General features: G+C 34.3%; 2 protein-coding genes across 4 annotated transcripts in view; one reads left to right on the top strand and one right to left on the bottom strand.

Moving 5' to 3' along the window:
* The first annotated feature begins 8009 nt into the window (after positions 1-8009).
* Positions 8010-13368, top strand: LOC117173500 (neuralized-like protein 4). Of its 3 annotated transcripts, XM_033362114.1 has the most exons (5): positions 8010-8098; positions 8171-8488; positions 9095-9268; positions 9325-9891; positions 12952-13368. In XM_033362114.1, the coding sequence occupies exons 2-5, from the start codon at positions 8274-8276 to the stop codon at positions 13280-13282; spliced, it is 1287 nt and encodes a 428-aa protein (XP_033218005.1). In that variant the 5' UTR covers positions 8010-8098; positions 8171-8273; the 3' UTR covers positions 13283-13368. The 3 variants fall into 3 exon arrangements, with proteins under 3 accessions (XP_033218005.1, XP_033218007.1, XP_033218004.1); XM_033362116.1 differs by lacking the exon at positions 8010-8098 and having other exon boundaries at positions 8105-8321; XM_033362113.1 differs by lacking the exon at positions 8010-8098 and having other exon boundaries at positions 8105-8488.
* Positions 13369-15141: 1773 nt separating this feature from the next.
* The window catches only part of LOC117173501 (putative ankyrin repeat protein RF_0381), a 10367-nt gene continuing 8834 nt past the window's right edge, over positions 15142-16674 (bottom strand). Inside the window, exon 2 of the mRNA XM_033362117.1 lies at positions 15142-16480. Within this exon, the coding sequence (XP_033218008.1) occupies positions 15407-16480 (1074 nt within the window). The 3' untranslated portion in view covers positions 15142-15406. The remainder of the gene's footprint in view (positions 16481-16674) is intronic.

The following is a 16674-nucleotide window of genomic DNA, read 5'->3' as shown; positions in this document are numbered from 1 at the left end:
TCATTACGTAGTGGCTCCTAAGTGGAATCTAAATGGATTTTATATTTGGCTTCTAATTGCCATCTATTTGGTGCGCAGGAACTTTTAACGTGGGTCTGATTAGGATCTAATGTGTTTGTATTTGGATTTATAATTCCTTAACTCCTGGGTCCTTAGTGGCAACTAAGTGGATGTCTATTGGGTTTCTGACTAGTATTTATCTGGTCCACAGTAACTTGTAAAGTGGCTTCGATTAGGATCTCATGTGTTGTGTACTCGGTACTCGCAACGCATTACTTATAGGGTCCTAAATAGCATCTAAACGGATTTTGTTTTCGGTTTCTATTTGCCATCTTTTTAGAGCGTAAGAACTTCTGATGTGGATCTGACTAGCCGCTAATGTGTATTTATGTAGAATCTGTAATGCATTAACTATTGGGTGATGAGTGGCACCTAAGTGGATGTCCACTAGTTTTCTGACTGGTATTTATCTGGTCCGGAGTGACTTGTGAAGTGGCTTTGATCAGGATTTGGCATAAGAAATCCTAATAGAATATCTCAGAACAGCAATTTTAAACTTGTCTTATTCGTTAGAAAGCAGTACCTAATAAGCGTCTCGTAGAGCTACTTTGAAAACATTATTTTGAATTTTAATGTCCGTTTAATTTTAATCCGAGTTCCCATTGAAATTCCTAAGAGAACCTCTTAGAGAAGCAATTTTTTACTTGTGCAGTTCGCGAGAAAGGAGAACCTAAAAGGTGCTTCATAGATCAATTTTATAAACCATTATTTTGAGTTTTAATATCTGATTAATTTAATCTCGATTTACCACTACAAATCCTAATAAAACCTCTTAGAACAGCAATTTTTAACTTTTGGCATTCGTAAGAAAGCAGAACCTATTAGATTCCTTTTAGGGCCACTTTCAATGTAGATCTTCAAATTTATATTTGATAAATAGAATTCCATTTGACCATTAAAAAGCTCATAAGGCCACATAGAGAAGCATCTTGTACTTAATAATATTCCCAGTCGTGTTTTAAAAGTAAATCCGTGCCTAATAGAGCCTATTAGGAAAATAAATTTAAGTTAATTTTGGTGTCAGTAGCCGTATAATTGCCGAATACAAGCCATTAGAAACCATATTCAAATAAAAAGGCTCTTAAGAACCACGTAAGACCACATAGAAAGCTATCTGCATCCTATATGGTTTCAAACAGTTTCTATTGATAACCTATTCGGCATTTTTACTAGGGTAGACGCGTCTGGTTAAAAAATTTCTAGTTATTTCAATCCGAAATTATGGTTAATATAACTAGAAAGTTCTAGTTAATGAACGCTAGTTGATTTTTTCTGGTTAAAACTGTTGTGGTTAATATTTCTGTTAACAGAAGTGTCACCATATTTTGTCCATTTCCAGAAACCTGTTTTTTGTCTCATGTCATTTTGCTGGATGTCACAATTCACGCTTTGGCGTAAATGTCCAATTCTCGAACAATCACGATTTTTAAATTGTATTTTCAGTTAAATAAATATAAATCATTATAGTAAACCGTGAATTTAGTTCTGTTATAAGAAGAAATTGGGCGTTATCTGTATAAACATCAGTGCTACAAGAATATTTCCAAACTAGGCAAAGGTTTTCTTGGTGCCTTTGAAAAATATTGTCTAAAATATTAACATTGTAAATAAATAAATAAAGTGAATGTTTGAGAATGTGGATATTGACCAAGTGATCTACATGTATTTGATGCAAAATCACGAACAAAATGGTCTTGAAGAATAGTTTCCGAAACAGAACGCATCAACAATACACTACTTTTGCTTCTAGCGTTGTATCCATCGCCATTTATGACTACGTATAGTCAACTATTTATATAGGGAGGCGACATTATAGCGAAGTGGAACATAGTTGCTGCACTTTGTTGTCGGAAAATTTTGTTGGATTATTTTCTTTGTGAAAATGTAACATGTAGTCCTTTTAATTTCAGAGGGGGTTAGAAAGACTCCATGAAAATAGAAGAGTATCGAAAATCTACATCTACCAGAATATCTGGTTGAGTTTACCAGAGCATCTGGTTAAGTTTACCAGAACATCTGGTTAAGTTTACCAGAACATTTGGTAATGTTGACCAGAACGTTGTATTCTTAAGCTACCAGAAAACGGTCTAGTATATATTTCTGGTTAACCTTACCAGAACTTTTGGTTACATTTACCCGAATTTCTGGTAACATTAACCAGAAAATTATCCACCAGAAACTTCTGATACTTTTAGCCAGAATTTTTAATAAGGGCATATTTAACACTATTCTAGTTGAGTTAACCAGAATTCTATTTAAATCAACCAGAATTTTTTTAGTGTAAGCGTTTCTAAGAATGGTGATTAGGTTCGATGTGTCAGTAGTGTATTTTATAGCTACCTCTTGCATTTTCGAGCTTCCGTAGAACTCTCTGAGAAGGGATGCTTATTTTTTGAAGCCAAGCGGATATTTATTGAGGTTTATTAAAAAGAAATTCTTGGCTGGAGCAAGCGGACCATCAATTGCTTCTTGAGGACATGCCTTTTTCATTATTTTCCTTATGCGCTGTTCTTGGGCTTTGATTGAAGTACTGTCTTCGACGGGGTTTGCTGAGTTTTTCACCTTTGCTTGTTCATCGTTATGATTGGACAGTGTAGAGCTGAATAGTAGGCTATGCTTTCTTTTAAATCTTGCACTGTTCTGTGTAATTGAAAGGGGCTTTATATACTTGAGAGAGGATGAAGGTTCTGTTTTCGCATTATCCATATTTCCATTATTTTGATTTTGAGTAGCTTGAGTGTTGTTCAATGCATCTGTGCGTGAGTCCTTATTTACCTTTTGGATCTTGATCCACTGTGTAGTATTGTTATACTCTATTTTACTCTAGTTGTTATACTCTATTTTCATATTGTTGGGAGGGTTAGTTATATCTTCAGGGTTTATATATACACGGAGAAAAATTGTTCGTGAAACTTCACCAAATTTATTTCGGTAAACATGAGACGTATAGACACTTTGATAAAGTTTTATTTTGAGTTTGGAAAAACGAATTTCGGTAATACTTTATTCACAAACATTGTAAACTTTAATTAATACTGTACCAAGTGGTTGTCATTTTAAAGCACGTAATTGTAAAATATATTAAACGTTAGGTGAATATTACTGATCAGTTGGGTAAAACGCGGACGAGAGCTCGGTAGAAAATGTAAGTAAATTTACAGGAAAGCCATGAAAGAATAACTGACGCTCGAGAAACAATTACAGTCAATAAGAATACAATTTCGTCGAAAATACACTGACGGCACCTACAACTATACTTATACACATACATGGTGTCCAAAAAGTAACGAACTTGACCTTGAGCTTTTTTTAAATACTTTTTTAGACTTTTTTTTTAGACTTGACCAATCCGTAATGCTTCGGCTCATATGCTTACGAAAAAGATCGAGGTCATTCTTGGAGTAACTTTTAACAAGAAATAAAGTGGTAACTTTGAATTTGACTTTGAGCTTGACCTTCAAGGATCCATGACCTGAGTACATATTTGGACGTAAAATTTCCGCTCTTTCGATTGCAACTGTCAAAAATAGGGTCAAGGTCATATTCAAGGATAGTGCAACTGCAATATCTTATCAGTATAAACTAGCGCAGCGCTGATTAGGAGTTTTCGTACTTGCGATTGCTAAATTGAACTACCATGCACCGTAGTAAATTCTCGTGCCCGAGCCGGATTGTAAACACTTCCTATTTCGCTGAAGGTTCAGGCGAGACTCCGGCCTTCCTGATTTATGGTCCACTTTGGAATTACAACCTTCAGGTATTTGCTCAGGATTAAAACAATGCAATACTTGTAATTGAATCTTTGGTATGCAAAAATCTTGTCTTATGGTGTTGGCTTTGGGTTTACTTAATTTTAAATATAGAAATCCGGAATGTATTACATTTGTTTCCGCAGGCAACATTATTCCCTCTTTCTCATTATCATTAATGGCACATGGCAGAGCTCTTAGAACATAGATATAAGCTATTGTCAACAGAATAAGATTTTCAAGCGATTGAGCTCAGTCTTCATCAAGAAATTACCCAAAATAACCCAAACCTTTTCGATCTTCTTCCACGTACTACAAGAGAAAATTGTTCAAAACCTAAAATAAAAAGTGTTAGGATAAGTGCCTAGGGGGCAAAAAATTTTCTGACGTCTTTATGATATCGTTACGACATCTTTGCGACAATTTAACGAGATCCTATGTCCGTTACGGACATAGTAAAGATGGACATAGGATATAGGACATAGGATACATGTTATGTATGCGGTTACGGTGTCTTTACGATAACGTAAAGACATCGTCCGATTATACGACGTTTTTACGATATCGTAAAGGCATCTTAAAGACATAAACGTAGGATGTCGTAAAGTTTTCTTAATGATGTAACGATGTCGTGAAGACGTGCCAAATTGCGTACCCTCTGAGTGGTTCGAAGAGAAAAGGGATAAAGTTCTGTTGAAACGGAGAGTAATGGGGGTGGGGGTACACCCCTCCTGAAAATTCCTGTATAGGATTTTCGGATGATCCTGGACATGTTCCTGGACACAAACCGGTTCAGGTTATCTTGACGGTGTAGGTTGCTGAATAGGTTCCTATAAAAAGTATAGTGAGGCGCGGATTTTTGTACAGAAACACTTATGGAGTCTGTTAGAGGTGTGTAAGAATGCGTGAAAACTGCGAGCACAATAAATATGAACGCTGAAATTTAACTAGAGTATGCGTGTGTGTAATAAGTGTGACCGATGGCGAGTTTGAGTACTGCCGAGCTATGAGAGGGATCGTTCTAAAAAGAAACGATTCCTAAACTGTTAAAAGTATTCATTATAAATTTTTCGCTTTTAAAGTGATGAAACTATTTTGCTTTAAGTTCTTAGAAATAAATGGTTTAAAACTAAGCCTACTTGATAAACAGGGTCCTTTAAAGAAAACCATCCCGAATACTCATGTTGCTTACAGCTATAAAGTTGCTTTCCTTTTCTTTTCTTGAAGATGGAACTCACTATCGAGAGAGTGAAACCACTAGCGAACCCTCGCAAATTAGTTCTTATGCAGGTTAATGTATAGGATCTTGAATAAGTTCTGGTATGAACCCGCTTGTAAATTCTCTCCTTGAAGGAATTTGTACAGGAACATTTAAAGGTTAGCTTGCATACAGGTTTCCTTTGCTAGATCATGTACAGTTTCTTTCGCCGAATTCCTGTACAGGAACCGTCAAGCTTACCTTTACAGGTTCGTGTTGAGGAACATTACCAGGATCCTCCCAGGTACTTTTACAGGTATTTTCGACTGAGACGAGGGGAGTGATGTAGATTCATTAGTGGATAAATAAAGGGAGAAGCATTCCTATTTCAAAATTTCCTTTCCTCTCTATCCTTTTCTACTAGCAGCAGCCTGATTCCGATAAATCGATACAGTTTTATACCAATATGTTCAATGTGCATGTAACACAAAGAATATGAAAAATGGTTTTCTCATTTACCTTTATACAGTTTTGTTGTATTTTTACAGAATTAAGTTTACAATCATCTAGGACTCACGAAACTCCTACACGCATCAGTGTGACTCCTACTCTGTACCACATACCAGGGCTTCAGATTCCTCAAGGTGAAGAAATAAGGCACCGTCGTGAAATCATTGCAGTAAACCAAGATCGTGTTATTCTTCCATACATGCAGGATGGGGCATACACTATACTCAAGCCAAAGCCAAGGGACCCTAGAAACCCTGAAGTTACGGAGTTCGAGGCTCAGCATATTACCGACGATGATTGGTTAATTGCCATCGGCGAGTGGGCTAATGAAATGAAAATAGGTTCCTGGGCCGTTCAAAGTGCTGTGAAAACGGTACAGCGGATACATCTTGCTCAAATTTCCATTAATCAGGATCAGCATAATATTCTGCGGCAGAGATCATTGGTTCATCATCCCAACTCACCTGTCAATCAACAAGATCTACCTAATTTTCAACCTGCGAGATTAGGGTTTCGTTTGAATCCCTATGAACGAAGCGACACATTCGACATTCCGCTGGCTCAGCTTCATATTGAACCTCATGAATCAGAGGCTAGTTCTACTTCCAGTTCTAGTGAACATCAGAGCTTGAAAGTACAATCTAAAAAGAAATTCCGGAAATTTTGCACATAAAATGGTAGGAAATATTACCGGAAACTATAAGAAAAATATTTTTTCGACAGAACAGATCAGGGTAGGTCAAATCCCATAGGCAAAAAACGGACCCATCACGACCTAGGGCGCGCGGGCCAAGAGGCTGTAAACAAAGCTTTACAAATTGATTTATAGCTTTGACGATGATTCATTATAATAAAAAGGAGATGTTTCCGATTTAAATCGTGTGAAAATCTACGAATCTTGCCGACGTTTCGTGAACATTGCAGTTCACTTATTCAGGGCTTAGCTGCACTTACTTCTCAGACTCACTGCTATAGGTTAGCCCTGGAGAACGGAATTGCAATGTTCGCGAAGCGTTGGAAGATTCGTAGTTTTTCACACGATTTGTTTTTTAAAGACTTTTAGTCGTTATCATTTTGTTGACTAACTTATATGCCGTAAAAGACTAATAACTGAAATAGCAAAATGAATCTAGTAGACCTGCGCACGATTTCTCTTAATCTTTCAATAATTTTTCAATTTAAAATATCGTGTGAATTATGGCAGCTTAACCCCAGAAAGTCTGTTTCATTAAAAAAGAAGGAAATGGATTCAATATAACCTTGCTTGAAATCGTCATTGTAGTACATGGCAGATTCGGAGCTGCTTGAGAAATGACCGATTCACATAGTCGCAAACCGATTCTGTTTTAACTTTATGAATCTGCAAATGACAGATACGCAATTCACAGAGTCGTCTTTTCAATGGATTCTTTTTTCCTGAGTACTGGCGCACAAAAGAGCAGCATATGCATGTACACGTGCACTGCCACATGAATGCTGCTCATTTTCTCTGCCCGACAGAGGTGGCGTTGAAACACGAGTCCGTTGTTTCCTACGTAGTTGACCGACCCTGGAACAGATTATTTTTCCAGAATATGCGTACCTTTTGCAAAAAGTTTGGCATATTTTTGAAACGTTAGGAAATATATTGTGATAGGGATAGAAATGTGTTCTTCAAATGGTAGTTAAAAAAGAAAATGTGACTACAATAAATTTTTTGTTAAAGCGTGAGGCTGATATTAATATTCTGGATGAAGGACAAAAGAAAAAATATTTTTCTTCATTCTACGAATTTCAGAAATGATTTTCTATATTTGTATATTTTATTAAACGCAGAAATAAACTTCATTAAAAATCTAAATAACGGAATTTATTTTAATACTAACATATTTATATATAAAATATTTTATAATTTTATGTATATATTTGAAATAGGTAAGCAACCTATTTATCTTAGTGTTATTTGCTGAAAATTGAAGTCTTTTTTAAAAATTCAACTTTTTTGAAGAAAATTCGTCCTTTTGGCTCAAAAATTGAACAATTTGGTAAAAAATTGAACTATATGGTTGAAAATATCGTTGAAAATCCATTATAATTTTAGCTTTAAAATGAATCTTTTTTGGTTCAGGATGATTGAACTATTTTATCGAATATTCGTTTTTTTGTCGTTGCATTTAACTTTTTTTATTTAAAATTAAAATGTAACTATTTTGTTAAAAATGTCTCTTTTTTATAGAGAATTAATCTTCTTTGTGAAAAACTGAACAAGTTGGTTGAACTTTTTTTTGTTTCTTGGCTGCAAATTTTTTTTATTAAAAATTTAACGCTTTTGTTAAAAAATCATCGCTTTAGCTAAAGAAAATAGAAAGTTCATGTTTTAGCTAAAAAATTCAAACATTTTTTCTCTTTCTTCAAAGAAAATTTTTTTGTTGGTTCTAAATTCAACTGCTTCGTTAAAAATTAAACTTATTTCCTGAAAATCTATTTTTTAAAATAATAATTCATCATTTTAGTTAGAAGTTCATCTCTTTGATAGTTCAATTGGGAATTTTCGATCCAAATATTTGTTGTCCTTCAGCTCACTTCAGTTGGCTATGTCTAAGTGAGTTTTTTTTAGTGTTTTTAACATTTTTTTCTCTACATATACACATCGTTATTTAATCAATTTTAATAGGAAATTTATCCTGTTGTGTTATTTCAAGCATTCCCTACTGCTTTTAAAGACAAGGGTTAGGCCATTTTCATAATGTCAGCTTTTGTCAAACTGACCTTTTCATATGAAAATGAAAAAGGTTAATTTTGAAAGGGTCGCAAGGATTCGCACGGTAAAAAATGAAGAAAAAAATTCGCATTTTCAAAACTCTCTAAAAAGTATGAAAGTCGGATTTAAGGAGGAAGAAAATTTAGACAAGCCCTTGGAGAAATTATTATTTCATCAGTGTTGTGGATCTTGGGTTGACATAATCAAAAATGACAAAAGTGTTCACATTAAGTAAATTATATCTCAAACATTGTGTAATAAATTTTAGGGCTGAGAAGCATGACATGCTGAATAATTTCTTTCTCTGAGAGTACAAAGTAAAAGTTTTAGATAAAGAACTCAAATTTCTATAATAATTTCTTTCTTGTAAAACTCTAATTTAAAATTTTTTGTAGAAGATGAATTCTCTTATTTAGAATTGTCCATTTTTTAAATTAAAAACGATTCAATTATTAAGGCGTTTCTTCTATTAAACTTAAGCTAAAATTATTTAATTTCAAAGGGGGCTTTTAAAATTATATAATTCTTAACTTTCTCAATTTTAAACTAAATTTTTGGCAATTAAATATTTCTTTTTACGCAATTAGACTTTGAAATAGTACGATTAAAAAATAAACTGGTTTTTAAAAATGTTTAATAATTGGACTTACATAATACAATTTTAAATTATTTTTCTTTAAAAAGTAAAAAAAGTCAGAAATGTACAAACCGAATCTTAGGAAATAATGAATAGATGCATTAAAATTTTTTTTTAATTTATTCTTAAACAAAATCTTAAATATAATCTAAATCCTATAATTTGATAATATCTAGATCTTTAAAAAATATATTTTCTAGTGCTGTAAATGATTATAATAAGGGAGTAGTTCTAACTTCAAGACATTTGAGAACGAACGAGCTCTTTGAAGTTCGACTGGACAAGATTATTACTAAATGGATTGGATCTATCGAAATTGGCGTTACAACCAACTCTCCAATGGAATTGGCATTTCCCTGTATCATGCATTCCAGGTAAATTACTTCAAATAATTTCTCACTCCATTCCCTTGATGATTTTCATTTGTAAGATCTGATACGTGGATCATGACTGGTCATGGAGTGATGCATAATGGGATCGCATTTATATATCACTATGGTCAAAACCTGGATAAGTTACAAGTTGGCGACAGGGTAGGGGTAATGAAAAATGACAGTTCTATCCTCCACTTTTACATAAATGGCGAGGATCAAGGAGATGTGACAACTATTACTGAAGGAGTTTACGGCTTTATCAATTTGCATGGACAAGCAGTTCAAGCTACAATTGTGGACGCTAATTTTCAAAAAACCTTGAGATTTCATCATCTACATGGAAAGGATGCCAGGATCACAAACAACGGACTGACAGCTACCCGAAGACGACCATTAGAAATATTTTACGATTCGGTTGAAGAAAATCAAAATTTAAGTGATGGTGGAAGATTTCAAATTTCGATAGATAAAATGGATTCTGAACAGAAAGGCTCAATAATCCAGAAATATTCAAAGCCAGAAAATGTTGCAAATCAGCAATCCACTTCCGTGATTGAAAGATGGAATCAGACCACTGTCATGCAAAAAAACTTAATTTTGAAGTCAATCACACCGATTATAAAGTATGTTTTACTTTCCTTATGGTCTTACAATTAGATTATTTATAAGTAAAACAAGAAAAAAGACTGATGATATATACCGGCAGAGCCATGTGTAGAAGGACCCTTTTAATTTTGTCAAAAGAAATACTAAGAGCTTCGATGTCTCAGGCTTTTACTGAGACTTTTACTGAGGTTCTGGTGGTTCGGATCGCACCTTAAGCTTTGAGTCCCCATCAAGCACAAAACGGCAACCCACTCCATGGATGGCGGAGTAAAAAGAAAGTAGTCTTTCCCAATATGCCATATCATATATTCTCGTAAGGTCAATGGACATGTACATCTTCAATTGTAGCAAAAGAAATTTTAAGAACTTTGAGGATGTCTCAGGCGATTAGATGTTTGGACTTCACGTTTGATGTCCTGTTTTCGATCCCTGAGCTTGTCTTTAAAATTTTTCTATGTACGCCTCAGATCCGCGAGACGGCACCCATATTTTTCGTTCATAGTACGATTTATCTAACCCCTACTCTTTTCCATGGTGCTATTGTTGTTAAGCTGTTGAAGAAGCGGAATGCGGCTATGCAATTTATTATGGGTCTCACGACACGAAAGTCTTTTCCGGCAAATATTCATCTCAAGCGAGCTGTGCTGACTCTGGTGACCTTGCTCCTTTCCATTACAGGGTTGCTCACCGAAAATTTGAGCCTCTGCTACAAATACAGAATAGATTTGAATAGACTAGATCTGGTTTTCACAGACCCTCAGCGGTTTTTATGCAGGGTTCCTAAGAGTACTAAAAACCCCTTGTCTCGTAAATGTTGGGCGACTTTGTTGGATACTGCATCGTGCCATGCGATTCGCATGTCATGTATCCGGAAGCATATCTAGTTTATGGGATTTAGGGTTTCTGCTGCAATGCAACCTGCTGGGCAGCTTCTATCTACGTGCCTTCTTCAAAAGGTGCGTGATTTAGTTGGTTAAGTACTAATTCTTAAGGGACAGGAGTTATTATCCCTGCCATTCAGGAATTTTGTTCTGTCGCTAATCCAAGGATGTTTTCCAAGTGTTTCGACGGAGCGGAGAAGGCCACCTCCATATACTGGGTTATAGACCTTGTTGTTTATATCGATTTATCTCTCAACTCTCTTAAAACATCCGTTGTTTCTGGGAAGTTATTGGTCTGCCTTCCTTAATGCAACCACACTGTTTCTCCGTAATATTGATGCAACCTACCTTGAAGAAAGTATTCTAAAACTGAATTAGCCATAAGAGCATGGAAGTATGCGTTTCGAAAGTCATATTGTCCACTAGTCCACTAGGGGTGCGTTGGACTTATCGGATAAAACTCTATGGTAGGACGAAGGAACTCATCGCTGCTCAGAGGGATGGATGCCAAGCTGATGCCATATAGAGCAGTTTGAGCCACAGATGGTGTTGTCAGAATCATATCCAAATCAAAGGCATTGTCTCTGAAGTCGTCTACATGTGCCTGAATCTTCTCTAGCGCACGTCAATGGGTATAGCAGCCTAGGCTGCGCATCTTGCGAGTATGCGGTGGAAAGCTCACACAATCATGCGCGACATAATGAATGTCCTGCACTTATCAGACTCTTCCTCATGTCCTTCCTTAGATATAAAGATAGTGCGAGATTCCCATAGGATCTCTGGTAGTCTTTCACACTACGTAAAGAGATTTAGGGTGCATAACAGTCCAGCTGCTTTTTCTTTGATAGCTTACATGTTTACTCTCTTTCTTTGTAATAGGTTTCAAAATTTCCTTTACTCCTTCCTCAATTGTGATGGTATTTGAGGGCCCATCTGAAATATTGTTAATGCACCTCTTTCAATCGTCATTCCAGAGAATCTAAGGTTTAGCGTAGTCTCGTCTGCGCTCTTTTTTCGTTGCAATGGGTTCCTTTTTGTTTCCTTATCCCTTCGTACATGCCGCTCCTGGATGTAAATTCTATTTTATATGTGGTTGACCTTTCTACAGATGCGATGAAAATGGCTAACGTACCCTCTTCATTCTCATCCGGTAGATGTTACTGTAGGAGAAATGTTCTTTTCCGGCGTCTTTCAGGTTGATGTGGGATCCGTTGATCTACGCCTACTTCTTTATTCAAATTTTGGAACAACTGCTGGTATGCATCGCTTCTATGGTAACACTTTATGTATTCTAGGAAGCGTCCTTTTAAGTCAGCTGCAAAAATTTTACTTATTTTCCCCTGATCACTTATATGCAGCTTTGCTTATCTGCTAGCCAATACATTTTCATCTTCGCCGGTCTATCTCTGCTTTGTCAGCACCACGTTCACCAGGCGCCTGCGTTCTTTGGATGTACTTGATGCTTGTAATATTGTGTTGGGTCAGGATTAACTACGACTGGCAAAAGCAGGGCTAGTCGGTGGACCTTAAATATGCGAGGCTTTGTTTATTAAATGGAGATCTTTTAATATCCGGTAAATGGGATTGAAACCAGATTGTCTCCACTACCTTGACTAAAAAGCCTACATTGTGATAAGCGTCAAAAAATCCGTGAAGAGCGGGTCATTAGGAGATCTCATGAAAAACTTTAGATCATTTACCTATATTTCGTTGGCCGAAGCGGGATCGCTACTCCTTGAACAGGTTTACAACAGTCATATACTCGAACTCCGAAGATAGGAGAAGCTTGGGAATCGGGAACTCCAAAGATTCGAGCGTTAAAGGGCCTCCATCTCCTGCGACGTTTAGATTTCGGGGGTAATACATGAGAACGCACACGGGTACTACGTCCACGCGCAAGTCTAGTTAAAGGCAGCGCGCACTCGTGCGCGCCTGACTCTTAAATAGAGCGGGAGTAGAGCGCAAAAAATTTTGCTCGCTTTTTTGGAGTCGGAATGCTCGTATCTTTGGAGCGCTCGCATATTTCGAGCTTGAGCTGTAGGTCCCATATCAATTACATGACAGTCCCGTTTAGAAAGATCTGCTAAATGATCGGACTCCTAATTAACTTTAAGAAAATTAATTTTGTTAACAATTAAATCTGTTTGTTAACTTTTTTGAAACCCTTATACCACTTACATCATTTCCAACTTTTAGTGACACGGAATCGTTGAAAAACTTAGTAGCTCTTCCTATGAAATCTAAATATGCTCTAATGGATGATACTTTTTGGGATTCAAAGTTTCATAATCATAGAAGAAATATAAAGTTGCTGCAGACAAATTCGTTAAGGTTCGATTGCTACAAGATTGAGATAAAACCGCAGGGGAATGACGAGGAACTTTCTGGGGAGAATTTTAAAGAACTTGGGAATGAGGAGACTATTGAATCGGAATTTAAAGCACACATGGTCACTGATTTAGATGATTCCTGCCTCATCAATGGCATTTGCTTTATTCACGAATGTTGCCAGTGCACTATACTATAATTTTTATACTATTTTCTTTAATTAGGGAACTAATATTTTTAATGAAAATATTGAACTCAAATATAAGTATCGAATTAGTTTATTAATAAAAGTGACTATATACAATATTATTAACTGACTATATGCAATCATTATTCTAATTATACTGGTACATTCTCCGCGCTATGCAAAGAATTTAACTAGGACCATTTCCCATTTTCCGTTTATTTAATCAAAAGACATTCATCACGGAAAATATGATATTTAGGATTTATTAAAAAATATTGTTTGCATTTTTGAAAATATTTTAGGTGTGTAAATCGATAGTGTTGATTTATATTTTCACGGTGGTTAAAAAAGATATCTATACTGATCGGCCGTTGCCATCTTTCTGCTGATAATGCAGATTCTTAGAAAAATTCTTCAATCTTTTGAAATGTTTTGAAATTTATTTTATAACATAAAATCCATTAACAATTTTCTTAGGAATCATAAAAAAAATTGGCTCATTTTACTGAAACCTTCTAAACTTCTTAAAAAGCTTCCAAATGCTTTTTGAAATCATCAGGAATCTACATTTTTCTGACGAAAATTTTTTTATTCTCTTGAAGTCTCTCAACATTTTTCAAAACCTTCTACAGTTTTTGTTTTAAATCTTTGAAAATTTACATTTTGTTTACTTTTGAAAAATCTTTTCCAGTTTTTAATTCTTTTACAATCTATTCAAAACTTCTGATTCTTCTTAATATTTTTTTTAATTATTCAAATTCTTCCTAACATGTATGCAAAATACTGCAAAATTAATTAGCATTAATTAGAATTTTTCAGATTCTTTTTTTAACATTTTGGAAATTAAAAAATATTTTCTTAAATATTCCCTAAAAAATAATTTGTTTTAAATCAATTAAAAATTTCCCGTGAATCTTAAGAATTTTTTTCTCGAAACCTTCCGAAACCCTTACAAACTATCAAACTTCCATTTGAAAAATCTACACTTTCTTTTTAATTTATTGAAATCTTTTTAAATTTTAAATTATTTTCTGAATTTTTTCGAAACTTCTGAATACCTTCTGAAATGATTTACATTTTTCCTAAAATAAAAATAAAAAAATTAAATTAAAACCTTCAGGATTCTTTTTCCAGATTTTCGGAAATATTTTCTCAAAACTAATTTATTGACCAAATTCTAGAAAATTCATAAAATTGCGTTAAACTTTTGTAATTTTTTAAAAATATATTAAAAAAATATTCTAAAGTTTACCTAATATTTTTAAGAAAATCTTTTTATTATTTTGAAACTATTTTTAAAGAATTGTTGAAAAGCTTCTAAATTTTGTTGCTCGAAATCTTAAAAAAATCTACAATTTGTTAACATTCTTTTTTTAATCTTCTTCAAATTAATTTTTATTTTAATTCATAACCTTCAACGTATTTTTTGAAATAATTCAAAGTTTTCCTAAAAATTTTTGTAAATTCTGAAAAATAAAAAACTGTCTTAAAATCTTGTAGATTCTTTTCGACATACTTTGAAATTTACAAAACCAACAATATTAAAATTTTTATTTTTAATATCTTTTTACCAGTGACAGCAGTATATATACACATTTCCTAAATAAATATATTCTAAGTTTTTGTCCATTAATTTCATTTTTTCCATCTCTTTGAAATTGAGAAAAAGTTTATAAATTAAAAAATAATTATTTTTCAATATTAAAAAAATCGTTTACAATTACAATGTCCTCTTTTAGAATTAAAACTCCTCATTAATACATTGTAATTTAAAAAAGTCTAAAAAATTTATGATTTTTAGAGGTAAACATAACTTACAATTAATGTAATATGCTTAAAAGAATATAAACAGAATGTATTGTCCTTTTTTAAAAAAGTTTATAAAACATGTGTTATGATAATAATAGCTTAAATACTATTAATCAATCAGGTAAGGAGAAGGATTCTCACTGTACTGTTTGAAATTTTTTGATCCGTGACAAAAAGCCCAAACAACAAAGCGCTCGCCCAATGAGAGTCGCGCTCCGTGAAAAAGGCCCGCCAATCAGAGAGCGAGTAGGGGCATGCTCATACACACATCCATCGCGATGAAGCTAGTCGCTCTGATTCGCTCTGATTTTGTAACTAGATTTAACCCTATATTAATTTCTCCATGAAACTTTCTGGATGACAAGCAGCATAAAAGCTTCTCAAATCCGTTCGGCTCAAAAAACTAAATATTTTATCCACCACAAGAAAAGGCGCTTCCCAATTCAAAGCTTTCCTAAAAGGTTCCTCACATTTTTCCAACAAAATAATCCTCTCCTTTCCCTTTTTTATCCTAAATTTCAATATCGTGTTGTATATGAAAAATCTTTTCTTCACCCTACATTGAAAAAATGTCCAAATCAAGGGATTTCTAACACAACTAATTAGTTTCTTCTCATTTGCTACCAAAATATCAAAGAGTTTGACACCCTGAGCAATATCAGTATTTCTCATTCTTCTAATTTCGATTAAACAAATCTGATCGTTGAGTTGCGTTCCCATGAGTGTATCTAAATTTTGTTGATCGATAAACTGATCAGCAACTTGCAGCCTGATCACTTCCATCATTAAAGAACTGGAAATATCAGCATTGATATTGCTTCTTTCCATAGATTGTTTGCGATCAGAATGCCTGAAAGCTGTTTCATTTTTCCCGTCCTTAATATTAATATCAGCACCATACATTAAAAGAAGATCTACCGCTGAACTATTTCCGTTTCTAACAGCTGTGTGGAGAACAGTCTCTTTTTTTGATGATGACCAGGCATTGACATCAGATCCATACTTCAGGAGAATTTTTAATATTTTTTCTGATGATGTCTTAACAGGTTTTGATAATAAATAATGAAGTGGAGTTAAATCATCTTTGTTTCTGGCACTTAAGCTGGCACCACAGCGCAGAAGTACTTTAATTAAATTCTTGTCTGAGTCCTCTTGGTCCAGGGCGAAGTGCAGTAGAGGAAGATCATCTGCATTATTTTCCTCGAATGAAACGCCTTTCCGGAAGAGGTATTTAATCATTTTTAAATTTCGGCGTTCAATGAAATTATAGAGAGAATTAATTTCATCTTTGGAGACGGAATCAATTATGTCTTTCACTTGTTCGAGAACTCTTTCCTGGACTGCGGATCGCAGATTTTGATCATCATAACTTGTTTTGAACTTTTTCTTTTTCATGATTTCCTAGAAGAAAGAAAATTAGTTTTTAGAATTTGGATAAAAATGGCTTTTTCCACTATTCTTGGCGTAGAGCTTGATACCCAATCATGTATCACGTAGTATACCAGGTGTATACATATGAAACCGGTATTTTTTCAAGAAAAAAACACATTTATTTCAAGAGAATGATAACAAATATTTTATTCAAAGTATGCGCC

Source organism: Belonocnema kinseyi, chromosome 5, assembly GCF_010883055.1.
Source record: "Belonocnema kinseyi isolate 2016_QV_RU_SX_M_011 chromosome 5, B_treatae_v1, whole genome shotgun sequence".
Lineage (NCBI taxonomy): Eukaryota > Metazoa > Arthropoda > Insecta > Hymenoptera > Cynipidae > Belonocnema > Belonocnema kinseyi.
This window is presented reverse-complemented; position numbering and strand designations above follow the sequence as displayed.